At 43.1% G+C, this 27,787-nt stretch overlaps 1 protein-coding gene across 2 annotated transcripts in view; it reads left to right on the forward strand.

Annotated features, from left to right (window-relative positions):
• Positions 1-27,787, forward strand: part of pip5k1ca (phosphatidylinositol-4-phosphate 5-kinase, type I, gamma a) — a 76,034-nt gene that overhangs the window by 41,399 nt on the left and 6,848 nt on the right. Inside the window, exons 7-17 of one of the 2 annotated variants that reach the window (XM_049587699.1) lie at positions 198-497; positions 1,270-1,478; positions 3,851-3,934; positions 4,214-4,262; positions 8,430-8,514; positions 10,760-10,921; positions 11,715-11,856; positions 13,504-13,536; positions 13,823-13,942; positions 19,814-20,087; positions 27,040-27,129. In XM_049587699.1, coding sequence (XP_049443656.1) covers positions 198-497; positions 1,270-1,478; positions 3,851-3,934; positions 4,214-4,262; positions 8,430-8,514; positions 10,760-10,921; positions 11,715-11,856; positions 13,504-13,536; positions 13,823-13,942; positions 19,814-20,087; positions 27,040-27,129 — 1,548 coding nt within the window. The remainder of the gene's footprint in view (positions 1-197; positions 498-1,269; positions 1,479-3,850; positions 3,935-4,213; positions 4,263-8,429; positions 8,515-10,759; positions 10,922-11,714; positions 11,857-13,503; positions 13,537-13,822; positions 13,943-19,813; positions 20,088-27,039; positions 27,130-27,787) is intronic. The other variant, XM_049587700.1, reaches the window with a different exon arrangement.

Genomic DNA, 27,787 nt, shown 5'->3' on the forward strand with positions numbered 1-27,787 from the left:
TCTTGGTCTCGGGCATTAATGAAAATTATATCCTGCAAAATGTCATCATACAATTTGAGGTGACTCAGCCAGCTTTTCCCCACGATTAAATCCCTCAAATAATTTCCCTCCAATATTAAATCCTGCCTCTACATCCCGTCCAAGTGCAGCAGGAGAAGCTGATTCATGAGCCTTTTCTGTCATGCTCTCTTTTCCAGAACTTGAACCAGAACCCTCGCACTTTGCTGCCCAAATTCTTCGGCCTCTACTGTGTCCAGTCGGGCGGGAAGAACATCCGCGTGGTGGTGATGAACAACGTCCTTCCCCGCGTGGTTCGTATGCACCTCAAATATGACCTGAAGGGCTCCACCTACAAGAGGCGAGCGTCCAAGAAGGAACGAGAGAAGGCCAGGCCCACTTTTAAAGACCTGGACTTTATGCAAGACCTGCAGGACGGACTGATGCTGGACCAGGACACTTACAACGCACTGGTCAAGACCCTGCAGAGAGACTGCCTGGTGAGTTAAATGGAGGGAGAGGATACTTCACTTGCTCTGCTTCTGTTTTTGGACAGGCGAGAGAGATGGCAAGAAGGAGGGGGAATGAGCTTAGGGGGGAAAAGGCGAGAGCGGTTACTGATTCTGAAGGAGGATCCATATAACACCCTCATCAGGAGTCTCCAGAGAGATCCTCCAGAGAGGGAGAGTGGGATCCCAGGCAGTAGTGGTTAGCAGAAGGATTAGAGGAATGATAGAAGGAGGGATAAAGTGAAGTTATAATGGAGCGTCTCGAGGGGAAAGATAGATAAAGAGATATAGAGTAGAAAGTCCACAAAAGGAAATGGAAAAAGAGTTGGCAAAGCCAGGATTCTGTGGTGCCCTGGTTCGTAAAATAGGGTCATGGATGGAAGTGAAGAGGCAGAGAGAGATGGAATAAGCTATTTATGAGGGTGTTCGGCATTCCCAGGACCCCTCACTATAAATTAAAGCTTTGTTACGAGCACCAGGTTTAACAAGGTGTCTGGTCTGGTAGCAGGCCTGCCCTTGTCTTGTAAATCACCGCCTCACATTTACTCTCATAGTGCATGTGCTTGGGGAGTAAATGTGCACACACTGGCTATCTTATACATTTTTTATGAATGTGTGCATCACTATAACTTCCCCAGCATTACGGTTCTTATTCCCCCTGGTGCTGACACCATTACGCGCTCTTGATAAAAGCTATCACCCCAATTTATACGTCAGTCAGTCACCGCGCACTTCAACCTGTCTGTGCGTGTCCTTTGCTCAGGTGCTGGAGAGCTTCAAGATCATGGACTACAGTTTGCTTCTCGGGGTTCACAACATGGACCAGGCGGAGAGGGAGAGGCAGATGGAGGGCTCCCAGGGCAGCAGTGATGAGAAGAGGCCCGTGGCCCAGCAGAAGGCCCTGTACTCCACCGCCATGGAGTCCATCCAGGGAGGAGCCGCCTGCGGAGGGTCCATCGACACTGACGACACGTGAGTTCAGCCAGAGAGATGAGAAGCTGTTGGCAGAGAGCTGCGTGTTAAACATTACACTTAAAAATAAAGGAGGGGAGCATGTCTCTGACCTGCACTTTCATGCCATAACAATAATTATAAATAAAGTGTAATATAAATTAGCGACAATTAACTTTTTAAAAGCTTTTTAACCTACTATAAGACTTGATATTTTCAGCGTAGGTGGGCCTCTTCTCGTCTAAAAAGTTAAAACAAGCTTATGAAACAAGACCTGAGAGATTTAAAAGGTGACACTGAAGCAGGTCGCTCCACTTTTAAGTGAGCCTGATGGCAAACTTGAGATTTACCCATCAAACAGTCGGTCGTGTCGTGCCAGAAGGTCTCAGGCTGCGCTCAGGTTCAGTGGGGATTAAAAGGTCAGCCGTGGGGATGTAGGGCCAAAACCTGCCAGCTTTAAGATCAAGGCAGGAGTGAGGAAGCTGCTTTAGAGTAAGAGAGAGTCAATAATATGAATCAATGAATGTTAGTGTGAATGACTACAGATGAAACCAGCTTGATTCTCATTCTGCATTTTAGTAAAAGAAAAAGAAAGGTCCTGTTTTTACAGTTAGATCACACTGGTGATAGAAACATCTCACTTTGGAGGCCCAAATCAAAAGAAACCTTGTCAGTAGTTTAAAATATTAATTATTACAGTGCAGTGAAACACAGCTGTTATGGGGTTATGGGTTATTTGGTCCATAACATCTCAGTTTGTAAAGCTGTAGCTCCCACCTCCAGTCATTTAAACCAAGAGCAATGCTGGCTTTATATCAAGCCATCTAACTGGGTCTTATATAAACCTTTAACATGCAAAGAATGCCGTTAGGCCCTGTCTACATGTACACAGATTAAAACTGATATTTTTCCACTCTGTTTAAAAAAAGATTTGTCCAAACAACCGTAATTTTAAAAATATCTACAAGGCATTAAAGGCTGTGTCAATTATGCGTCAGACACCAAAAAGGAATGATTCAAAACTGTGACACAGACCCTTTACGCCCAGTTCAGACCAAAGATTCACAACGAGACAAAACCGTTTTGGAACATTGCAGATAAATGTTGCAGCAGTGTGAACTGGCTGTCTGAGCTCGACTCAAGCTGGCTGTTGGTGTCACCTGCAACTCAACTGGTCAAATCACCGGCAGCTGGTTTTAGAATGTGAAGCTCATCACCTGTTTAAACAGCCATTTGGCTTCTAGTGAAGTCCACTGCTCAAGTCAAAATGACTCGATACAAAAAATGTCAAAAGTCTGTTTCTGTCCTCACGGTGTGCTAGTGTTGGACGGCGGGTCGCTGCTGCTGCTAGTTGTATTATATTGTGGCGAATTCACGATGAATACAGTCCATCTGATGCTCGTTTTACGTTTTCATCACTACTACAAATGCAGCTGTAACCAGTATCTCGCTGTCACTATCCTCATTTATATCTTGAGAAGCTACAAATTATATTCAGCCACAAAATAAGCCTGAGAAGCTGCAAATCAGAACAGAAGTACAGAGTTATTGCATAGAGATGCTGCACCGTCTCATCTCGTTGCATTGATGTGAACTGTCAGGTTTTTAGAACATTGCAGAACGGCACATTGGAAGTAGTTGCCTTTTTTTTTAAAGATATTTTTGGGGGCATTTTGCCTTTAATGGACAGGACAGGTAAGTGTGAAAGGGGGAGAGAGAGGGGGGATGACATGCAGCAAAGGGCCACAGGCCAGTTTTGAACCCAGGCCGCTGCAGCAACAGCCTTGTACATGGGGCGCCTGCTTCACCCACTAAGCCACCGACGCCCCGGAAGTAGTTGCCTGTTACAACTCGTCTCATCCTGAATCTTTGGTCTGAACTGGCCTTGAGCTGGACCAGTGTGAAGTGGTTCTGCAGTGCTAACAAAACATAAACCAGTAGTCTGTTGTCGTCGTTCTGAATTGAGGAGATGATGTAATTGTTTCCCAAACGCTCCATTTAAAATGTCAATACAGACACAAAGTAATCAGGGTTTTCAAAAATCTTCCCTTTAGTAATCTAAAACTGTTTGAGTGTCGACGCGAGGCCAAAACTTTGGGGAAAATATCTGTTTTCAAAAATCTCTTTAACGTGGAGACAGGGCCTTCATTCATTGCCACTTAGCTTGTATGAAGTGATGTGATTTTATGATTCAAAATGATGTTTAAAAATGTGGAAAAAACTGAGCACTTCCTGTAGCTGCTGCATGATAAAAGCCTCAATGTATTCTCCATTCTGGACAGTGTTCACTGTGAGTTATCAGTAGGAAGTGTTAACAGTATATTGACAGCATCCAAATGCACAGACCTTGTGACATACTTTTAATTTCAGCTGTATTCTGCTTTTCATTTCAGCATGGGCGGTATCCCAGCTGTGAACGGAAAAGGGGAGAGACTTCTTCTCTACATCGGAATCATTGACATCCTGCAATCCTACAGGTGATCATCACAGCACTCACAGTAGCCATCACCACAGGTCATCAGCTGTATATCTTCCAGTGTGACACAGGCTGGAGATGGAAGTCATATAAGTAGATGTACATACTGTGCCTGCCTACTGCAGCAGACTGTTTTAAATCCAACACTAACTCAGCTTAATCATTTCAGACAGCACATGTAAGGTCCTCAGCCTGCAGGCATGTCCCCTATATTTATTTGCCTGTGATCCTAAAATATAAGACACGTTTAACATCACTGTGCGTCTCTTTGTTTCCGCAGGCTAATCAAGAAACTGGAGCACACGTGGAAGGCTCTGGTTCATGACGGGGTGAGTTTTTAATAGCGGCTCACAGAGAGACAGTACACTCACACACACACTCATACAGGAGCTCAAACTCAGAACATATTTCAGCAGAACACACTGACTCTTTTCTAATGAGGAAACAAAAACATATGAAACTGTTCATGTCCTAACTGTCTCTTGTATTATCACATAATCCAGACATGTGACTGCGTTTGTTTACATCCAGTCTGGCTCTCTGTGTTCAGAGAGTAAACAAAAGAACAACAGTAACGTTAAGCGAGGCCCAGACTCCACAAACAGTAGCCTCGAGCAGTTTTTGGATCTTTTTGTCGTAGGACTTTTATTAGCTTCAAGTTTGGCAATGGTCATTGTTTTGAAGAAGAGCCTGTCTGTCTGTGTGTGTGTGTGTTTTTCCATTCTTCTTTCAAACTGTACAGCTAACTATGAACATCCTGCCGGCCCAGTCGATCCGTCCTCCTCGTACTTTTCACAGTTATTGTAGAAGTTACAGGCCTGTGTAGACACATTAATGTCTCTGGGTGTGTTTGTGTATTAAAACTTATTAGACATGAGCTGTATAAGCAGAGTGGAACTACGGGTTACTCGGATGTGAATTATACGCCTATCACCAGCTGCAGTTTTCTTTTATTGAGCTAATATTTTAATAGAGCTGTGAACTCCACATGAGTTCAGTCTCATTGTTTTCTGTCATCGCCATGAAGATTACTGAGTTTGGCTCGTGTTAAATCACCTTTATGAACATTTGGCCTGTGCTGAAGTAACACAGACACACAGACACGGTGCTGTGCTGCACAATCTCCTAATCGTATACATACATTTTTACTATTTAATTTGTACATTTTGAAAAATGTGTTGGCTCCTCTCAATAGAGAACTTGGAGAGTAGCTTCGGCAGTGTATGGGTTATCGTGTCTCGCCTCCTCAGACAGCCTAGCTTCCATCAAACATCAGTGGGAGAGGGACTTCTGTGTATCCTTGACCTCAGCCCAGTGGGAGTCAGTCCTAAGAAGCACAACAGTGGTATCCAAATGTGCTCGATAGAAAATTTTACAAATAAAAGTGGTGCATAGGGCGTATATTGCACCGTGCAGATTACTAAAAATTGATCACTCCCTTTCATATTTGTGTTAGTATGGCTGTGGTGAGGCAGAATCACTCATGCGTCTGGTGTGGCACTGTCCCCTCAGTGAGAAGTTTTTGGGACAAGGTGGTATTCTGGATGTGAAGATACCTTGGTGTCCATCAGTCTGCCTCTCAGGCACAAGGATAGAAATATACAGTCGAGGCTTACACACCGCATTATTGCTCTAGCTTTTATGTCAGTTAAATGTATCATTATGAGGAATTTGAAATCACACAAATCAAATTGTTTTAATATAGATAATTGGTTAATAGACTTAATGGATATATTATCAATAGAATGGGCAGCTTCAGCTCTTTGTGAATATGTCCATGGAGAAGATGTGCACCCTTTATCAGATATTATCTAGGGAAAATGGGTCATGAATGAACCCGCATCTGCTGATGACGTTGTTGTGTTATTGTTTAACAGTATGTACGCTCTATGCAGTATGTAAGTGTGCTATCTTTTGTCATATGTCAATTTAAAACTACAAAAAAAAATGTGTTGGCATCAAAATGTAACATGTAAGGGATGCTCTCACATATACTGATAATGGATATCTGGCTGATATGGACTCAGGTGTCTGGATCAGGCATCAGTGACAATGGATTATTACAAGTGACTGTATCTATTTTGGCTTAAAATGTTCTTCCGGTGTGCCCACTAGCTCACCTGTACAGAGGCTTTGTTCTTGCCGCAGCGGCCATGGGTTCAATTTCAACCTGTGGCCCTTTGCTACATGTTGTCCCCCCATCTCTCCCCCCTTCACTCTCAAATTGTCCTATCTAATAAAGGCAAAATGCTGAAAAAATAACTTAAAAAAATGTTCTTCCAACCACTTAAAACCACATGTTCCATTTTGGGTGAGCAAGTCTGGCTATCAGTCAGGTACAAAGTCATGTATTTATTTGTTAGCTTTTGTTTTCACAAAGTTAGGAAAGCTTTGTTTCGGTCACAGAAAGAATGAAATTGCGGATTCAAGTGGCCGAAATGACTTTCATCCATAGGATGGCTGCCTTAAGCACTATTCGGATGGGATTAGTTTTACATGGGCACGTGGTGTAATGTCACTTCACCACAGGACGTCGGTAATATTAACGGCCAATTCGCACGGGATAAGAAATATCAGTAAAACTATCACAAGTGGGAGGGGTAAATCCATTCACACACTGCCGTCCCCTCCTGTCATCATGTGCGTATGACATTGCTTCCTGTGTGTACCACACTCCTTCCAGGCAAAACATCATTATTATTATTATGGATTGATTAGCCTACTGGTTGATTTTATTGTCATTTTTTTATTAGCCACATAGCCCTGCTACGTTGCATACTTAACTTAACTAAAGCAATCAGAAGTCCCGTGCCTCGGACAAGTGCTTGCGACCTTCTTTTGGTTTTGAATCGTGTTCGTTGTAGGCCCACAGTATCTGAGGTTTCACACGGACTTGTCCGACTGTGAAGTGCAAAACTGAGTGCTTCTTCAATGAGCCTCCATGCTTGAAAATCCACAAAAAACCACTTGTTAACAGGATATGTAGAAATATCTACACACATATTTACTGCTGGTCTATTCACACGGGATTAGTATCACCTGAGGTAATTTTCCGGGAACCTTTTACAGAAGGTGAAAGTCACGGTAATCTTTACTGACATCGTGCGGTAATGATTACTGACATGGCACATTCGGACGAGACTAAAATCGCTGGTAATTATTACTTTACCCCACGTACCTATGTAAAACTAATCCCGTCCAAATAGGGCTTTAGAGATAGGCAGAGGAGCTCAGACATCCAGAGGCAGTTCCTTCCCACCGAGAGGGGCCAGTTGAGGTAGCTCGAGCATCTGATTAGGATGCCTCCTGGGTGCCTCCTGTTAGAGGTTTTCCAAGGGCACGTGCTACTGGTAGGAGGCCCCGGGGCAGACTCAGAACATGCTGGAGGGTTAAGATACCTCATCTGGCCTGGGAATGCCTCGGGATCCCTCAGGAGGCGATGGAAAACGTTGCTAGAGAGAGGGACATCTGGTATACCTTGCTCAGACGGCCACGGGTAAGCGGATAAAAATGGATGGATGGAGGAAAGCAATGTTTAATTCAAGCCTGATGAGACCTTGGACATAAAAGAATGATCCCAGCCACCTCTACGCAATGAGGCATACAGTGTATTGATTAAGTACTGATATTGGATCGGTACTCTGTATTGACCGATACCCAAAGCACAGGTATCAGTACTAGGACTAACGAGGCAGATTGGTACATCAACAAATCAAGACCACATTCATTTCTTGTTTACTTGCATAAACAAGCAAGTGTGTCACAGTCTTTGTTGCATAAATGCATGCGTAAATCTTTCAAAGCATTCAAAATGCTCGGTGGTAGAATGGGCAAAAGGATGATGAAGAAAGAAAGCCCCTCACATCTCGTCACCTACTCCAGTGCTTACACTGTACATCATCACCAGGCTGTTCTCAAGATAGAATCAATCCCATCCGTCTCTCCTTACTCACTCCACTCTCCCACTCTGCACCACACTCATACGCCAGATATATGTAGGAGAGCAAGCAGCCCCGTAACAGCCTCCTGTGCGTCACCGCCGATGATGATAATAGGCACACCACACTCTCCGTTTGTTGCTTGCATTTGCCTCAGTTAGGTGAAAGTCTTCAGAGATGTTACTCATGGTGAAGTCCAGTCACGCTGATGCAAAAGAGCTAATAATAACCGAGCTGCTGTCTCTTCACTTCCTCAGTCTCCTCCATCCTTCTATCAGTCCAAACCAAACACCAAGTGTCATCTGTCACTCTGCTGGCAGCGCGATCTCAGTCTGCTGCAACATAAATAATGAAGAGACATGTCTGTGCTCTTGTCTGACTGCGTCTCTGTCTGTCATTTGTCTTTGTTTGCTATGTGTTGTTCTGTCTGCTGGTGTGACCCCGAGAAAAGAATTACTGGAATGGGACTAATAGACGGTGTAATCCCCATGTAAACACTGCTCTGATCATTTTATCCATGCACTGATTGTCTCATTAATCTCTCCGTCTCTCCCTCAGGACACTGTATCAGTCCACCGGCCAGGCTTCTATGCCGACAGGTTCTTCAAGTTCATGAGCAACACGGTGTTCAAGAAGAGCTCCTGTGAGTTCAGTTTACGTCCAGACACTGCCTTACATAGTCAGAGTCACGGGGCTGTGTGGGAAGAGCCACAGACGCAAATGTCAGATGCCAGGCTTTTGTCTTCTTTTACTGCTGAGCCTTGACAGGAAAATCAGATACAGAAGCTAACTGCCTTATTAGGTGCTGCTTCATGTCATGTGAGAGTCTAACATCTCTTTGATCCCTGCACAGATTGCTTTTCCATCACTTTTCAAAGACTTTTTGTAATGACGCAGGACAGCAGATGTGATATTTTCATTTTAAAATCTTTTAGGTTTTATTTCTGCTCACAATTTAAATTGTTTTGCTGCTTCACAAGTTAGAGATGCTGAGAAACATGTAGCCAGTCAGAAACATTGCCATTGACTAACAGGTTGAATTAATGCGCTGATACATTTCACTTTTAGATGTCAGTCTGATGTTTAGATGTGTGATTTGGGTAGGCGGACCCTTTTAAAACTTTAAAACGTTTTTCCTTGAAATACAGTGCGTCTATCGAAATTCCTTTGTGCTTCTTCAGAGCTAAGCTAGCTCTCCAAATTGAAGTTAATACAAATGAACAAAATCTTCAGTAACAGTGAACAAAAACCTTATAAGGTACCGCAGGGTTTGCGAATTTGCCTGGTAACTAGGTTGGCTATGCTAATGAGTAGACTTGCCAATAGACAATAATATTAGCTAGCTAGCTTGCTAACTAGGTAGACTATGCTAACAAGTAAGCTTTCTGACAGGCTAGAATATTAGCTAGCTAGCTTGCTAATTAGGTAGGCTATGCTAACAAGTAAGCTTGCCAATAGGCTACAATATTAGTGAGTTAGTTTGATAATTAGGTAGGCTATGATAACAAGTAAGCTTGCTAATAGGCTAGAATGTTAGTGAGTAAGCTTGCTAAGTAGGTATGCTATGCTAACAAGTAAGCATGCCAGTAGACTAGAATGTTAGTGAGTTAGCTTGCTAAGTAAATAGGCTATGCTAACAACTAAGCTTGCCAATAGGCCAGAATATGAGTGTGTTAGCTAGCTAAGTAGGTATGCTATGCTAACAACTAAGCTTGCCAATAGACGAGAATATTAGCTAGCTAGCTCACTAACTAAGTAGGCTACGCTATCAAGTAAGCTTGCCAGTGGGCTAGAATATTGTTCAGTAACAAAGAGTAAAGATAATATCATTTTTCAGTTGCAAATTCCTGCTATCAACACGTTTACCCTCCTTTTTTCCCTGTTGATCCTGGATAGATTTGGTTCGGTTTATCCAGGATCAACATCATTATCATCACGCTGATTCTGCGTCATTTGTTTATGTCAACGTCAACATAGCAATGATGGTCCTGGATCAATATCAGCCATTCTATTCAGGATTGACGTGGCAATGATGGACAAGATCAACATAACCAAATTATCCAGGGTCAACATGGTGATGATGGTCCTGGATCAACATAAACAAGTTATCTTGGATCAACATGAGTGCTGCAATCTTGCAAAAAAAGTTTTGAATAACCTATTAAAAAGGAGGGAAAATGTGTCCATCACAGGACTTTGCAACTGCAAAATGACAATATCCTTACTTATAACGTTAGTGAACAATATTTCATCTTATTGGTAAGCTTATTCGTTAGCATAGCCTACCTAGTTAGCAAGCTAACTCGCTAACCCCGCAGTAGCTGATGAAGTTTTTGCTCAGTGTTTCTAAGGATTCTGTTGAATTGTACTGATTTTATTTTGCAAAACTAGCTTAGCTCTGAAGAAGCACACATTTTATTTTGAAAGAAGCACAGGAGCAGCACACTGATGATGTCAGAGGGCTGTGATTGGTTAATAGCAATGTTGGTCCTGGAAATGCTTTGGGGATATTGATCCAGGAGCATGTCCTACTTGGCAAAATCACATCTGAGTCAATTTGATCACTATAAATGGATGATTATTGAAACAGATTTTTTCCTCATACAGATTCCCATATGTTTATTACATTGATATATATATATAGTCATGGAACGGGCAGCTTCACTATTTACTGAATTTTATTGACTTGTTCAAATTCAGTACAGCTGTTTCATTACATGACAGTCTACCTGTTGATGGCAGCCTTAAGCTTCGAGGACAGTTATTTTTTCAATGGGATAAAACGGCTCTCTGTAAAAGTAGCCCTAATATTTATTCTGATAGTATAATATCACACTTCTGTGTTTTCCATGTTTTAATTGAATGTGTCAATGTGTATTGTCCATCAGCTCTGAAGTCATCTCCATCCAAGAAGGGCCGTGTGTCGTTGTCGGTGCCTAAGTGTGCCGGTCCTGGTGCAGCCTGGTCTGCCAGCCAGCTGCCCTCTGAGAGAGACGAGAACATCTACGACCTGAGAGGAGCTCGCAGCTTCCCAACGCTGGAGGACGAGGGTAAGAAACACTGCAGTGACAGTCACAGATAATAGGAAACAGAGTCACCAGAATTCCCCCTCTTACAGTCATTGTGGGGTTTGAGTGGTTGGAGATTTTCCACTTTGCCTGAAGGCATCTTGGTCTCTCTCTACAGTTCACTGCATGTCAGAGTAAAGTGTAGTTCAGGTCACGTTGGGAAGGAATGCAGCTTCTGTCCTTGTGACATGAAAATGTCTCAGTCCCCTCTTGTAAACAAAAACACCTCTGATCTTATCATCTGATCGTCAGTTTTTATGCACCGTATGTCTGGAACAAACTCCAAGAGAACTGCAACTTTCAGTTCTTTTAAAACAAGGTTGAAGACTCTTCTTAAACAAAATAATTATTGATCTCTCACACTGCACTGTAACTTTTATTCTTGTATTTTATACCTGTCGTATTTTAGTTTGTTTTTTTATTCTCTTTAATAACTGTTAATTGGAGTTTAATGTCTTTTATAATGTGTTGCTTTTGCACTTTGACACCATACTTAAATTTTACGTAAAGCACTTTGAATTTCCCTCTTGCTGAAATGTGCTGTATAAAAAAAGTCCCTTACCTTGCCTAAACAATAAGCTTTTAGCTGTTGCCATGGGAATCAAAAGGTTACGCAAGCAAAACAGCACCTCAGAAAAAGTGACATTATGTGCTTAAAATAGTAAAATAACAGGTACCAGTTCTGTCTAAGAAAAATAATGATATTTGTTTGTGTGTGTGTGTGTGTGTGTGTGTGTGTGTGTGTGCGCGTGTGTGTGTGTCTCTCCTCCTCCAGGGCGACCAGATCTTCTTCCGTGTACTCCTCCATCATTTGAAGAAGCCACCACAGCGTCGATCGCCACCACGCTCTCTTCCACCACCTCTCTGTCCATCCCCGAGAGATCCCCCTCTGACACGGCTGAGCACCCCCGCTACAGGTGTTAACACACACAGACACACACATACACACACACACACACATAAAAATACTCTGAAACACTGGAGATGTCTTGTTTACAGTAAACAGTAAATCATTCTTTTGTCATATTAATCTAACTAAAATCCTTAAAGGGAACTTACTATGCTAATTTTCAGGTGCATACTTACATTTTGGGATTTTACTTCAACAAGTTTGTGTTACAGGTGGGAGGAATGACTGTAATAGAGAATAGTGGCATTTTTACCGTGAAGAATCTAAACCAGAATCTTACCGGACATGTTTAAGCACAAATCTGATCTGAAATCCAAAATCAGAGAGAAAGTAAGAACATCAGCCTCCAAGATTACGTGTTTCCCTGGCACTGACATATAGCTACAACCAAGTATAGCTGTACTTTCTACGATGGAAATCACCAATAAGCTTCTTAACACTACTGGACATGTTTTAGCAGGAATATGATCTGACACTGGGGAGAAATTATGAACATCAATACCCAAAATGACATGTATCACTAACACTAGCGTGTAGCTACATGTAGCAGTGTACTTGCAGCTAGGGAATGATTGTAACCATGTATAGCGGCATTTCTCCAGTGAAAAATCTAAACCAAAATCTTACCGGACATGTTCAAGCACAAATCTAATCCAAAATCCAAAATCACAGCGAAAGTATTAACATTGGCAACCAAGATTACGTGTTTCCCTGGCACTAACATGTTGCTATATGTAGCACTTTACTTGCAGCCGGGGAATGAAGTGTAGGGGGATTTTTGCAGTGAACATCACCTCTAAGCCTCTAAATTGGACATGTTCCAGCAGGAATATGATCTGAAACTGGGGATAAATTCTGAAAAACAGCACCAAATAACATGTTCCGCTGATGCTAGCATGTAGCTACATGTAGCAGTTTACTTGCAGCTGGGGAATGACTGTAATAGAGTATTGCAGCCCATTCTACAGTGTAAAAACCTTCACAACCCAACATGTTTCAACAGGAATATGATCCGAAACCGGGGAGAAATTAACAATGCCAGGCAACCAGGGTTACATGTTTCCCTGACGTTAGCATGTAGCTGCATGTAGCAGTATATCTTTTTTTGGGGGGAGGTTTTCCTTATCTGCTGTAAGGGTTCAAAGGACAGAGGGATGTCGTATGCTGTAAAGCCCTCGGAGGCAAATTGTGATTTGTGATATTGGGCTTTATAAATAAAATTGATTGATTGCTATGTAATGTGAACACTTGCAGTAGTGTGCCTGGAGTCGATGACGACATAAAAAATTCTTCACAAGCTGATGTCAGCTTGTCTCGAAAGAAGAAAAAAATGTTGAAAACAGAGCGTTCAGAACAGTCTGAAGCCTGAGGTTTTTGCTCACAGGGATTACCTTTACATATGTTTACTTCATTATTTGAAACTTTGGCCACGTTAAGTAAAAACATCCAACATTGTAACATTATGTATGTGACAGAAAATGAGGAAAAGCATAATAGGTCCCCTTTAAAACAGTTTAAACAGAGAAAATTCACATTATAGTGTCAGTAGCTAATCATGTGAACACATTAGGAGCCACAGCAACATGTTGGACGTCAGCTAGCTGCTGCAGTTGTCATAAACAGCTTGTTCTGACACTCTGTCCTTTGTCTCCAGGAGGCACACCCAGTCTCTCAGCCATGACGGGAGGTGAGTTGGGAGCATGAATGCTACTTTCACCTCATAAACCTTTTTAAGCATATTTTACTGCACCGTTCTGCAACGTTGTGAGGGTTGCCAGCTTCATGTTTTCACAGCATTAGACATTTCTGGGTGTGGTTGGGTGGGTAGAGGAGAAAATGTGAGGTCAGCCTGTTGGTCGGTGTGTTTTCTGAGAAGGCCCATTCTTCCTGTTGCTAAGATGTGGCTGTGTTTGTTTTCCGTATGTGTTTCATTTCCTCTGTGCGTGGTATTTTATGTGTTTGTTTGTGTTCAGGACCCAGGAGGAGCTGCGTGTGCGTGAGGAGGATCAGCAGACCATCACAGTGGAGGTGGAGCTGAAGAGACACGACAGCGAGCCAACCATCTCCATTCCACAGCCTTCACCTGAAGCCAGGTACACCAACAACACAGTGGGGAACAGAAATAATATGTTATCAACATCTTCTAGAACCACAAAATTTACTGTAATAGAAAATTAGAATTCACAGATATAACAATAATAAACATCTCTCTTCTTTTAATCAGTGAATTTAAGTCTCTCCTTCACTGAACAGACTGAAGAGACGACGTTATCTAGAGTCAAATGCTTGAGCTGCTTCTTAGACTTTAACTAATGCAAGACATCCTTGGAAGCAGTGAGAGCACCTATAATTATTTACTGAGATATTTTCTGTAACCAGTCAATTCAAATTAAACTCAATTTAATGAAACATCTCAAATATAAGCCAAGAGGCCATGAAGTCTTTCACTGTTAATGGACTGACTGCGACAGTTAGAAAGAAGTGCACTTACCATACCTCTGTAGCAGCTCCTCCTCTCTGCTTAAAGCTACTACTGGCAACATTACCCCTAATCTCTGAGTGGACTGTTGGCAGTGCTGTTGCATTTGGGCCTGTGTCCACATAGCATTTTTCTTCATGGGTATGTTTCCATGAGAATCTTGACACAGACATTAACTAGGTAGCTAACATAATGCTACATTAACAGAGGGTTGACTACACAGTTAAAGCTTTACAAAATGAACAGTGATAAAAACACAATACACACCAGCAACATCCAGTGTCCGTCGGCTGACCTGCTCCCAAAAAAAATGGGCTTTTCTGTCTTTGTTGTGATGGTTAGACGGTAGTCTAGCTACAGGAGCATCAGTGACTTCACTTGTGCCTTTCTGGAAAGTTCAGAGATTGTAAATTTGAGGCGCTTCGGGCGGCCGCACAAAAAAGGCAGAGCACACACAAAAAAAGACACCATAAACGCCTATCCTGTTATGGGCTGGAGCCTATCCCAGCTGACATTGGGTGAGAGGCAGGGTACACCCTGGACAGGTCACCAGACTATCACAGGGCTGACACATAAGGCCCGTTTCCACCGCAGGAACTTGGGGGTAATTTTACGGGGCCGGGGCCGTTGGTGCGTGTCTCCACCGCAGGAACCACCCCCGAAGGACAGAGTTCCGGAACTTTTACAGGGGCTAAACAAGTCCCTGCCTTGGAGTAGGTACTCAGAACGGCCCCGAAAAACTCCTGGCTGGGGCTTGGGGGTTACTTGGTGCTGACTGGATATACTCAAGGCGGGATGTGACGTCAACAGAAAGCAACAAAATAGCCGGCATTTTTAAAACTCAGCAGACGAGGGTTAGCTCGTTCATAGCTTCCACCGCCATGTAAACAAACTCAATAACAAATAAAACATATTTTTTCTGGTGGATATCTTAGTTACAACATGATTGAGCTAGCAATGTAGTTTTGTGTTGCTATGTGTGGTATTTATTCAGTTTTGGGAAATCACGATGTCTAGAAAGCATCAGCTAACAGCAGCATCAAAGCTAACATCAGGACGTCGTCCTATTCCAGTTAGCTCAATCATGTTGAAACTAAGACATCCGCTGGAAAAAATATTTTTTTCGCGGGCCACTTTGTGAGTTTAGTGAGTTATTACAGACACCACTATCGGCTAACAGCTAACAGTGTCCCTACGCCACTATGTCGCCCCGGTCAAAATGGTCGCGCAACGATTACGTCACATACAGAGCCCGAATACAGTATCTTTGTTTACAGGCACCTTCCTCACACGACAGTTGAGAGGGCCGAGCGAGAGGACGTTCCTGTAGTAGTTCCTGCCCCCCAAATAGTACCAGGAACTTCTTCAGTGGAAACGGGCCTATAGAGACAGACAACCATTCACACTCACATTCACACTTATGGCCAATTTAGAGTTACCAATTAACCTGCATGTCTTTGGACTGTTGGAGGAAGCTGGAGTACCCTGAGAAAACCCGCACTGACACAGGAAGAACATGCAAACTCTGCACAAAGGGACTCCCTCAGACCAGCAACCGTCTTGCTGTGAGGTGACAATGCAAACGACTGCACCGACATGCTAAGAAGAAGGTGATTTGTCAAAAATCACTCTCAAATTTAGTCAAAAATTACTTTGAAAAAGCCTCAGGAGCGTTACGTTGAAGTGTCTAATACCTGTAGACACCCTGTATACAATACACACATCTTTCCTTTTCACCGTAAACAGTGACAAAGCTCTGTCATGCAGTAAATATGTGACCCTGACACAGAATGGATAAGCTGTGGAGATGTAACGAGTCCTCCATGACCTCGATCACCAGCGTGACTCAGTTTGATGCCGCACTATAAATAACCTGCCGCCAGTGTCTCACCTGAGCTCAGCCAGCTGTTAGATTAGAACATCTCTCCTGTCTCTCACACACACACACACACACACACACACACACACACACAATTTCTAATATGACCCACAGAAAAACACTGAAAACAGCTTGACCCATTTGTTCATGGGACTCTGGGGTCCTCTGTTAGGACAGATACATGCTGCAGGCACTATGTGGAGCAGGCATCGTCTCCACAATAATTGGGTTATGAGAGAGTGCGCACATGCACGTAAATTTGCAATGTGTGTATGAGCAGTGTGTGTTCTTTAATGGGGTGACACTGCGAGGCAGACAGGGGGCCAAAGGAGCTATGACATGTGGGAACCCGTCAGTAGAAGTAGGGCAGTGGGGCAGGAAGCCCGCGGGCCTGCTGGGGCTGCTCCCATGAAGCTGGGATGACCTGATACTTTACATATTCAAACCTGGTTTTTAATTAAAGTTCGTTGGTGTGGCTTTGTTTGAAAGTTAAACTGCGTCAGATGACGAAAACAGCAGGGGAGACACAACTCAAAAAACACTGTGTAAGCTGATGGAAGTGGGGCTCATATTTACGTTGGGGTTAGGTCAGCGGGGATCAGGGTGCGGTTGCCGAGGGAAACCAAGTGAATAATTGAGTCTGATGCTGAGAAGGCAGTGGCTAGACATATGGCCCGGGGGGTCTGGAAGGAGCTGGCGGGGAGGAGAGAGGGGGGTTGGTGCGAGCAGCTGAGACGGCGACTGAATTATCCATCTGAGTGAGCTGCCTCTACCTGCAGCTGGAGAACTGGTTTGGAGGAGTGTGAGAGGAGAGAGATGGAGCGGAGAGAAGGAAGTGGAAGGAATGATTGGAAGAGAGAGACCAAAGAGAAGATGAGACAGAGAGAGTAATGTGTGAGGAAAGTCTGAGGGGTGAGAAAGACAAAAATAGTCTTCTTGTAAATGAGTAAAAAACACAATATAGAAAGAGAGAGCAGCAGCAAATGAAAGATGAAGCGTCTGATATACAGAGAGACAAAACAGCTTATTAGGATGTCTCTAAATGAAATGAAAGATGAATCGAAAGAGAGTCTTTCTGCATCGCAACCCCCGTCCCACCCCCCTCATTTACTCAGCCAATCACATCTCTCTTTGAGATGCCAACTCAGCTTTTTCTGCCTCAGTGGCCAACTGCTGGGCCTTTCCTCTGGTGGAGCTTAGCTCAAACACAGAAGCTGAGAAAGCAATGTGGATGCGCCTAAATCCTTCCTAATAGTTGATGATCTGGCCAGGAACAATAGAGGATTGTGGCAGCGCACAGCCAGCTGGCAAATCTTTGAGCTTAAGCAGCTAAACCACAAACACACACACACACACACACATCTGTTGAATTTTAGCCAGAGCCAGTTTTCTCTGATGGCTCGGTCCTGCTCCTCTGCCCTCCTGCATGAAAATGGCTTACGGCAAGTGACCCAATTAATGGCTCTCAGTGTTGGCAACTGCTGTGTGTGTCTGTGTGTAGGTAAACAGGTTGTTTATTGTGTCCTTAAACTACACGGAGGCTTTGTAACAATGACTCCACAATGTTATTTTCAAGCCATGTAAAATATGTATGAATGTGAAGGAAAACATTAAACTTTCATTCCTATTTTTCCACACCAGACATAAGGAAGAGATACTGTGTGAAGTCAGATGGACAGATACATATGTTCTAAAAACAACAGGTAGTTTGGCCCACTTACAAACACAGTCAGCAGTTGTAGCAGTGGCTATAGTGCAGGTCATGGAGGGAATTACGGTGTGTGAATACCACAGTTGTCATCAAAAATCACACTCTTACTCATGGTCAAAACTCAGTCCAGTCCACAGACTGTACATAATGATGGACGTAGCCATCATGATGTTACCCATGTGTTTGTTTTGAAACCCTTTGGCATTTTGGTCGTCCTCATCTTGCTTTTTGGAGCCAGACGTTACTCTATTTGGACAAGATGGTGGTGATAACCCAACGGTAGCTGCTAGCTCAGTTAGTATGGTGCATGTACAGCTATGGTTAACTGTGGTGAAGCTAATCCAAATGCAAATTTTGCTTTTTGTCCAGCAGGGCTACACCAATATGTCCTGTGACCTGTGTCACATGACCCTCACATGAGCTCTTAAATTGCACACCAGTGCGTGTTACACCCTGAAGAAGACTCGTTTGTCAAAACGCATTGGGAAAAGCATAAAGGATTTGTAACTAGTGCCTCAGATGTGTTTTCGACTGCCTGCCTGCACTATGGACTTTTTCACAGAGTGAGCTGGCCAGATGTTGTTTTTTATCTTTCAGTGACTCTTTGCCCCATCCTTGAAGAGCACCTGATGTTTTTTTTTTTTTTTTTAAACAACCAACTACACAGAGCCTTAACCCAGTGCAATACTCCCTGTTTTTCCCTGCTAATTTTTGCTATCAGCCTTAAACAGGCTTAAAGCCATTTAAAAAAATGTACTTGCTGTGAAAACTACATATATCAGACTCCTTTGAGCGTGTTTTAGGACAACCAAACACTGACTAAAGACTTTCAAGAGGACTAAAATGTTACAATAAACTTTCATGAACTGAAAACATGCTGAAATAGCGACAGCTAGGGGTGCCTAGTAGCTCACTTGGTAGAGCAAGGGCCCCATGTGCAATGGTAGTGTCCTTGCCGCAGTAGCCGTGGGTTTGATTCGAGCCCATGGCCCTTTGCTCCTAAGAAAAAAAAAGAAAGAAAGAAATAGCGACAGCTATGACTGCACTCTGTGAATCTGGGCTCACTCCCTGTTTACGTTACCAAACCAACGATGTTGCTATGGTAGTGACTTGTCAACGGACGATGCCCACCTGTCACCGCCACCCCTTAATTGTGCACACTTTCAACCCCTGATAACATTTTAACAAGTTGCGTAAAAATCGACCCCCTGTATAGTTGTCATGAACATCAAAATTAGTTATAGAGACCAAAACCATTTTTGTACCAGGCTGTAAACATGTTTATTTCTGCTGTAAAGTTGGGCCTTTTAACATGGGCGTCTATGGGGATTGACTCGCTCTTGGAGCCAGCCTTTAGTGGCCATTCAAAGGCTTCATTTTACAGCCCCAGAGGTTGCTGCCTGGTCCAATTAAACACAGAAATTATACATGTATAATGGATGCAGTGTGACTTAAACTGTCAGGGGATATTACTATCTCTAATGTTTATTGGGAATAAACCTCTATAAATCTGCTTAGACATCATAGAAAATGAATGAATGCAGAAGTTGCTTAAGAATCATCATGTTTTTAAGTTTTTTTTCAGTATCACAGTAATCCACTGATGGCTGTCTGTGCACATGTGGTTAAGTTGCAAATAGGAGCTGCTAATAGCTAATTTGCCATAATTTGATTATGCCAATTTGCCAAAATGTAAAAATAAAATAAAATGAAATACAAGTTATAGCCAACAGCATGACTGAATCCATGGCAACATTACACCTCCTGCTTACATCCCCGAAAGCATTACTGGGTGCAGTATTTGTCTTGACTTTGTCTGAAGGGAAAGTCCCACAGCGTCAGACTCTGAAAACCCTGGGTCAACACTAACTCTTCCCATTTCCACCTTCCCACAGTGAGGTTCAGGAAGGAGCTGGCGCCGAGGCTGCAGATGCAGATGTAGCTGCAGCAGCAGCACCCTCCAGCTCTTCATCAGCACCTGAAGCAGCCTCCTCCTCCTTGTCTGCCCCAGCTGCTCCCTCTTCTCCCGGGGCAGCTGATGAGGCCCCGTCCAGTCCCAAGGTGATGGTGGTGGAGGCAGACAGGGTCAGCCAGGTGTCCGGCTCAGGGTGCACCAGCCAGGCTTCAGTCGACGATGAAGATGACGTGCCAATCACAGATATCTACTTTGTAAGTAAAACCCTACACACACACACACACACACACACACACACATGTACATACACATTATAATTTTAGATTATTTTAAATCCCCGTTACGACCCAAGTAAGCGCATCTCAGACGAGGACTGGCACCAATCATTGCTCATCTGTTTGAGTTTGACATTTTTTATTTAGCCATTAAATCATCTTTAATATTTAATCAGCACCAGTGTTTATTGGCTGACATGAGATACATTTCAACAATGTATTCATAACATAAAGGACTGAGCTGTATGATCTCCCACAGAGGCGTTGACAGAAGGACCACAGAAAGGGCGTAGCATCTGGTATGGAAATAACTGTGCAGTTATTGCTTGCAGTGTGTGATACATTCAGTCAAAGCAGCTACAAGGACTTTTTAAATGGTTATGAAACAGTCTCAATTTATTACTGATGCCTCTGTATGACCTACATAAGCAAACGAGATGATCAGCGATTATTTCTGTATAGTTAATGACTGTCCCTGGGGGAATGATGAGCAGACCAAAGAGCCTGTGTTTACATTTTCCCAGGGAGTGTTTCACAGTGAGTACGTAGGTGAAAGAGCTGCGTCTACAGAAAGTTTCCGGAAAGGTAAATTACATGTTATAGTCTTTTTTTTATACCGCTAAAGCAAAAAGAGATTTCACATGTTTTATTCTGTTCAAATTTTCTTCAAATTGCAAAGAATGTGGCTTTAATTGCGGAGCCTCCATGTTATGATTTTGTTACCTTCCTAAGTATAGACACAACTTATAACCCTCAGCTATATAATCAAAGACAGTTTTGATAAGCTCCGACGTTACCGGTACTTTTATCCACAGGCCTACTTTTTAAGCTTTTGCTGTAATTTATTTTCTACGCTGCAGCTTCTCTACTAGTCTCTGCACCAGGGCTGCTCCTCCTCCGACTAAAATTACGCTCATAAATTAGTGCAAATAAATCTTCGTGAGTAAAAACCCAATAGGCTACTTTCTCAATACACCTGTTCCATAAACATGTGAACAAGTGGAAAAGCGATATTCAAGATCATTGTCTTTATTACATGAGGAGGTGGTGCTCATGGTAAAATAGACTCATTCCAGGATACGCTAACACTTATTGTCTGGACTTTTTATCAGTCTTATGTGTGTGCAAATGAAATAAATTTAGAGAATTTAAAAACACTACTGCTTTTGTCAGCAGGGGCCGCCAAAACCCACACAAAATAAAAATTCCTTGTAGCTGCTTTAAAGGAATAGTTCCATATTTTGGGGAAAATTGCCTTTTTGCTGTCTTGCTGAGAGTTGCATGAGAAAATTGACACCACTTTTATGTCTGAACAGTAAAGTGTAAGCCAGCAGCCGGTTAGCTTAGCATAGTTTTTCTTTGGTTTGTTTTAAGATTATTTTTTAGGGGTTGTTGCCTTTATGATAGAACAGCAGGAGAGTGACAGGAATCAGGGGAGACACGCAGCAAAAGGCCGCAAGCTGGAATTGAACCTGAGCTGCTGCTAAGGCGTCAGCTTATATGGAGTGCACGCTCTACCCGGTGAGCTAGAGGGTGCCCCAGCTAGTTAGCATAGAGTTAAAATGTAAAAGCAGGGGGAACTATGTGCCGGATGTGTCTTGGCTCGGTTTTTCCTGGTTGCCTGGCAACCTCATGTAGGACAAGTCTCCAGGAAGTCACTGCGCCTGGCCAGGAAATAGTCTGGCACATAACCCCCCTGTTGTTTTTACACCTGTTTGTTTGTGCAGATGAAATAAACAAATCAACCATATTTAATAGTGAGCTTTAGAGGTGCTAGGTAGACTTTCTTACTTCTTGATAGACCCATGTTAGCTATTTATCCCTGTTTCCAGTCTTTATGCTAAGCTACGCTAACCACCTGCTGGCTCTATCTTCATATGTAGCGTACAGACATGAGACTTGTATCAATCTTCTCATCTGACTCAAAGCGAGATAGCGAACAAGCGTATTTCCCAAAATGTGGAGCTGTTTTGTTAAACACAGTGTGTTGCAGTGTGCACTCTGATTTTGGAGTGTTTGCAGAGTGATAATAGCGTGTCAACATCACTTCAGAGTTCCTGTCTAATGTGAGGCAGCAGCTCATTTTGTGTGAATAACAACTGAAGGTTTTGCAGGATTGTCCCATTAAAACCAACCAGCTATCATCAGATAGCATTGTGTTGGCAGGTCTACATGTGCCCAAATGCACAGCTATAAATGAATGTATAAGTGTCAGGTGGAGAGTGGAGCCAGTGATCGCAGTCACAGATAGAAACGTTCCCACCTGGCCGCGCTCCTACTGGGTGTCTCTTATCAGGAATCAGACACCCTCTAATGTGGCACCAAGAAATCCTAATGGCCAACAGGTTAGTCAAAGAGCTCCCTCAGTTATTTAACAGCCCTCTCATCTGACCGGCTCTGGCTGATGCCCAGTTCATGTTTCAGAAGCTGGACACTCTGTACACAGCAGCAGGGGGTCTGTAGCGCTGCGTGAGGTGAAGTGACACTGAAGTTTAACTAAAGAGAAACACCCCACAGACAGTGAGGTCCAACGTGGCCTCTAGGGAGTGACCGAGTGAAAGTAAATTGTTTCATCAGCTGTTAACTCGCTGCCGGAGATCCAAGCTGTAGTACGACAGCTCCGCACAGTATCTTGTATATGGTTTATGGACAGGTACATTTAAACTTTCAGGCTCTCTGCAGCTTCACTCAGTTTGGTCATTCAGGAGTTCTGTCAGCCAGCTCACCATCTGATCATCCTCATGTGCTCTCTGTCTGTTTCTGCTATCTCCATCATCATCATCATTACTCCCAACATCACACAAACATCACGTTTCTGCATGGCCGCTCACCCTGCTTATTTTCCAGTGCTGAAATCCTCCCATGCTGGTCCACAACATTCACACAGAAAAGGCAAAAACCACTGGACGATAACAGGGTTAACGCCATTTTAATTGCTTCTCACATCCTTCAGGAGTTTCAGCGAACAGAAGCACACTCTGAACCAGTAAAAAGTCTTTATTGTTGTGTAATGTGGAGCAGTGTCTCCCGGTAGTATTTTCTCAGGCAAAAATCCATTCTGTACAATAATTGCTGCTTGTGCACTGAAGTCTTTATGATTGTAAGAGAGAGGAAAAACATTACTGCAAAAGAAACTGACTGAAGACTGAGTACAATTACATTCAAAGGAATATTTCCCCGCCTTAATGACCATTTGTTTCAGTTAATCACCCCATGTTACATTCAATTTGCCAAGAACACTGTTTTATTTGCCTCCATGGTGAACGGAGAGTCCAAAAACTGAGAAAGTTCTTGATGAATTGAGGCCATGGTGGTCTGCTTTCACAACGGAAAAACGTTATCAAAACATCCACTTACAACTTGTGCAGTATAATCCAAGTCTCATTTATCTGGTTGTATGCTCAGTACATCCCAGGCAGCCCTTTTCCACTGAACTAAAAGTGAAACCTTTCTATGCTCTCTTCAAAGCCAGACTCCATTAACAAAAACGAGAATTTTTACCTCGCTGAACATGGGAATTGCTGATCTACCACTGCCTCAGTAGGTAAGTGTTGTGTTGTGACTTTGGTGAATCTGAACGAACCCTTTAAAACACCAAAGTCACAAAATAACACAAATAAACTAACAGATCGAGGCAGCGGTAGATCAGCAACTCTGTGTTCAGCGAGGTAAAATTACTGTTTTTGTCCAGCTCCAGCTCCTTTATTGTGATTTTAAATGTGTTGCGATATGCTGAGTATTGCGATGAAATATTTTATGATATATTACCTTTTTCCAACTGTAAATTATGTCCTCAAAGGAAAACTTTTGTCACCATCTGTTTTATCTAATAAGAAAGTTTTCAGTCTGGTCATCTCACTTCAGCCATTTTATTTCCAGCAAAATGTCTCTAGTGGACTGAAAAAGCTATTGATTTTATTATTCTAGTAGGCTACGTTAAGTTTAATTTGTATTTGTAATATTAATAATTCATATAATAAAAAAAAGATACGTTGCACTGTGTGACGATACAATGTTGCTACACAAAAATATCGAAAAATATCTCGATGCTATGCTGTACTATGCCCTTACATCCCTTGTAAGGGCTGTTTGTTTAGGAAGAAGTGAGCATATGAGACTTGGATTATACTGCGCGAGTTGTGTGGGAGTTTGTAAACATAGTTTTGCTGTTGTTAAACACGGCCCCCTTTGACTTAAATTCATCAAGGATTTTCTCAGTTTTTGGATTCTTCATTCACTGTGGAGGCACGTCACGAATGTAGCGTAACTTGGGTTGAGTAATTGATATACAAATGGTTAGGGATGCACGATAATATCAGCACGTCATCGGTATCGGCCGATATTGGCTTTAAAATGAACTATCATAACCGTCCAACATGCTTTTTCTTATTTGCACAATGGATGAATATTCCATAAATTCAATAGCATTGTATTTCATGCCGCCACCTGCTGGTGGGCCGTTACGATAAGAGTATGCATGCATGATATGATGTTAATTCCACAACAGAAGGGACTTGATGATCACTGGAATTAGGTTTGGAAAAAAGTGGCTATATCAGTATGGGTATTGGTTATCATTCAAATGAGTTGTTACATATCGGCATTTCAGACATCAGCAAAAACTCCAATATCATGCATCCGTACAGTTTGTCATTTGGGCTGTGAAGTGCTCCTTTAATATGTTTTGAACTGGACTTTCTGTGCTGTTGAGCACATCTCCCTTGTTTTATTATTGTGTTTTGGATTGCAGAAGTTTACGCTGCTGAATTACCCGCACACTACAGCTCGCTAACTCGAGTTTTTGCAAGAGAAAAACAAAATAATTCAAATTTCAGTCCTTGTTGTAACACCGAGCAACTCGCATTTCTCTTACTAGGTAACAAAATTGTTTTTCTTCTGTTTGCCTTTGCTTAGTGCACAAACTGTGAGAAAATTCGGGTTGTGTTCCAGATATTTCAAAGCTTAAAATGACACAGTATGTGTAAAAGGAAAGGTCGGGGAGTATGTTTCAATTTTCATACAAGTGATGGCAGCATTTGTGAACATGTAGCTTCTCTGGGGAAAAAACACATCACATTGCTGTGAGATTGAAGTGATTGCTTGCGACACAGAGGGACACAGGTGTGTGAGTGTGAGTGTGTGTGTGTGTGCGTGTGTGTGTGCGTGTGTGCGTGTGTGTGTGTGTGTGTGTGTGTCGTCACTTCACAGCTTCCTCAGAGTGGCTCGTGACTAAATTATTCAGCCACTATCAGCAGCCTCCACATTCACTTTTCATGATTCCCACTCTGCTCTCCTTCACCTCTGTCCTCCACATCTGATTGTTTTTCTTCCTCTGTCCGCTCTCCCTCATCTTCTCCTCCTCATCCTCACCTCCATCCTGTTCGCACATTTCACCCCTGCTCTAAGATCATTTTCACCTTCCCCCCGTGTCCATCCGAAATCTTTCTCCTCCGGTTCTTTCTCTGCGTCTTTTTCCTCCGTCCTCATGACTCATAATGAAAGTGGTGAGATACTAGCGTGTGGTGTGGAAGTGGGGAGTGAAAACAGAGTGGCTGCCAGACTTGTTAATCTAACTGTCACCACTGACTCATCCAGTGTATCTCTGCTGGGTTACACGCAGTCAGAGCAGTCTTTTCCATTTTCACCTCAGCGTGCTTGTTTTTTTTTTTTCCATCATTACCTCACCTCACTCTGTTCCCCTCTCTGTACCTCACTTTTCTTTTTGTTTGTCCCTGTGCCATACGCCCCTGTTGTTGTCAGTTTCCTGATGGGAGGACCTGGGTGGTCTCCCCTTTCCGACAGAGGCGGACATGCCAGTCCAGTTGGCCAGTAAGTGAGTTAGATGGTGGTAGACTTGTGCTGTCCTGGCTGGTGTTAGACTAGATTAGTGCTGTTGGTTTGATGAAACATATGATGACAGTGTTTCTACAGCTTGTCATGATGTGTGCTATAAACTGCAGGTGTTTTGTGATTGTGTTGACACTAAAAAAACAATACCTACCCCCCGCATGGCGACGACAATGAAGCGTGGGAGGCGGGTAAACAAAAGACATCTTGACAGTCTGTCTTTATGTCGCTCTTCTGTTCATTTTCTTTTGATTCTCCATTTGTTCCCTCGCTCACTGACAGCCCCCCTCATGCACCTGTGCGGATAGCGTGTTAGCTCCGACATGCCGAGCTTCGTGTGTGTGAATCTGTGCGTGTGTGTGTGTGTGTGTATCATCAACCCACACCGCCTCCACCAACGTCACCAACATACCGTGCTGCAGCTGCTTCCCTCTCTTAAAGGGCTGGTACCTACAGCAGTCACAAGGAACCCACTGATGCTTTTTATGCAAAGAGCGCTTTGCTTGTTGGAAAGGAGAAAAAAAACATCCTGTTGTTGTGTTTTGCTTTGACTGAGGATGCTCGCTGTGTCTGACTGTCCCAGCATCCTGGCTTTCTTCCCATTCCCACCTCCTCCTCCCTGCTCCCTGCTCCCTACTCCTCATCCTCCCCGTTTGGCTGATGCAGCGACTCATCCCTCACCCTGCACACTTCACTTTGCTTCCCAGGAGTTAGTCCAAAATGGGGCAAAATGCTAAGAGATATGATTTTAAACACCTGTCAGTAAGACCCATCGTAATATTTACATCCCTAACAGCACCTCTCTGTAACGCTACAACCTGTTATTTGCCAAATTTTTCATCTCTGTGTTCGAGGATTAACACATCCACACTTAACTTGATATGTCAGATTCACACTTTCCGATGTCTCTCTCAGCAACATTTCCTCCTATATGCATCCCTAATTTTCATTTCCTGTCTTGTCTTTTCTTCTCCTGTGATCTCCCGTGTCTTTTCTCCTGCCTGCCCCTGCTGCTTGTCTCTGTACCTCTGGCCTTTCCTCTGTCCCTCTGGCCCCCTCTGCTGTGGTGGGTGTGTAAAAACAGCCTCAAGAGGACAGGACCTGGGTGTACTCTCCGCTACACTATGGCTCAGAGTCTAAGGCCCTGCCAGATGGGGATTGGGAAAGAGAGACAGTAAGTGAGAAGCATCGGACTAAAATATGAAGCACAGGGAAACCCCGTAGAGGAGGAGTAAAATCAGAAAAATCAAATTCATTCGGGGGGAACAAGGATGGAAAGGATCAGTTGTAACTTTACCTGCGGGAGAAGCTTCTGTAGTAAACGTAGAAACAAGCTTCTCAGGTTCAAAAGCCCACGATGACTCCCAAGAGTAGGTCTGCTCTGCATCCAGAAACTCACCCCTACATTACAACATTCATTCCTCATTGATAAGTGGGTGGAAATGGTCACTTGCAGCTTGCGGGACCATTTAGTCCACGACCAGCCATCATGTGTCCCTCCAACAACAAGCTGCTCAGCATTTACCACACTGGTCACTGCATCGGCCTGCATGAAGCCGTTAACACTCATGCATCAATAAAGTCCCACGGAGATGTTCACACTAAAGATGTGTACATTAAACTTACACAGGGGTCACATTTTGCAGAACAACAACATCATTTTGTTCGATTTTATCAATAATATACTCAGTTTAAGCATTTTTGGTTATTTGAGTCCATTTATAGAGCTTAAGTGTAATTTCAGTGTTAAGATTTATCTCCCCAGATATCTGCCTGTCAGGTAAATTTGACAAACTAAACATGGAGTCAAATCAGAGATAACGTCACTTGGC

Source organism: Epinephelus fuscoguttatus, linkage group LG10 (genome assembly GCF_011397635.1).
Source record: "Epinephelus fuscoguttatus linkage group LG10, E.fuscoguttatus.final_Chr_v1".
Taxonomy (NCBI): domain Eukaryota; kingdom Metazoa; phylum Chordata; class Actinopteri; order Perciformes; family Serranidae; genus Epinephelus; species Epinephelus fuscoguttatus.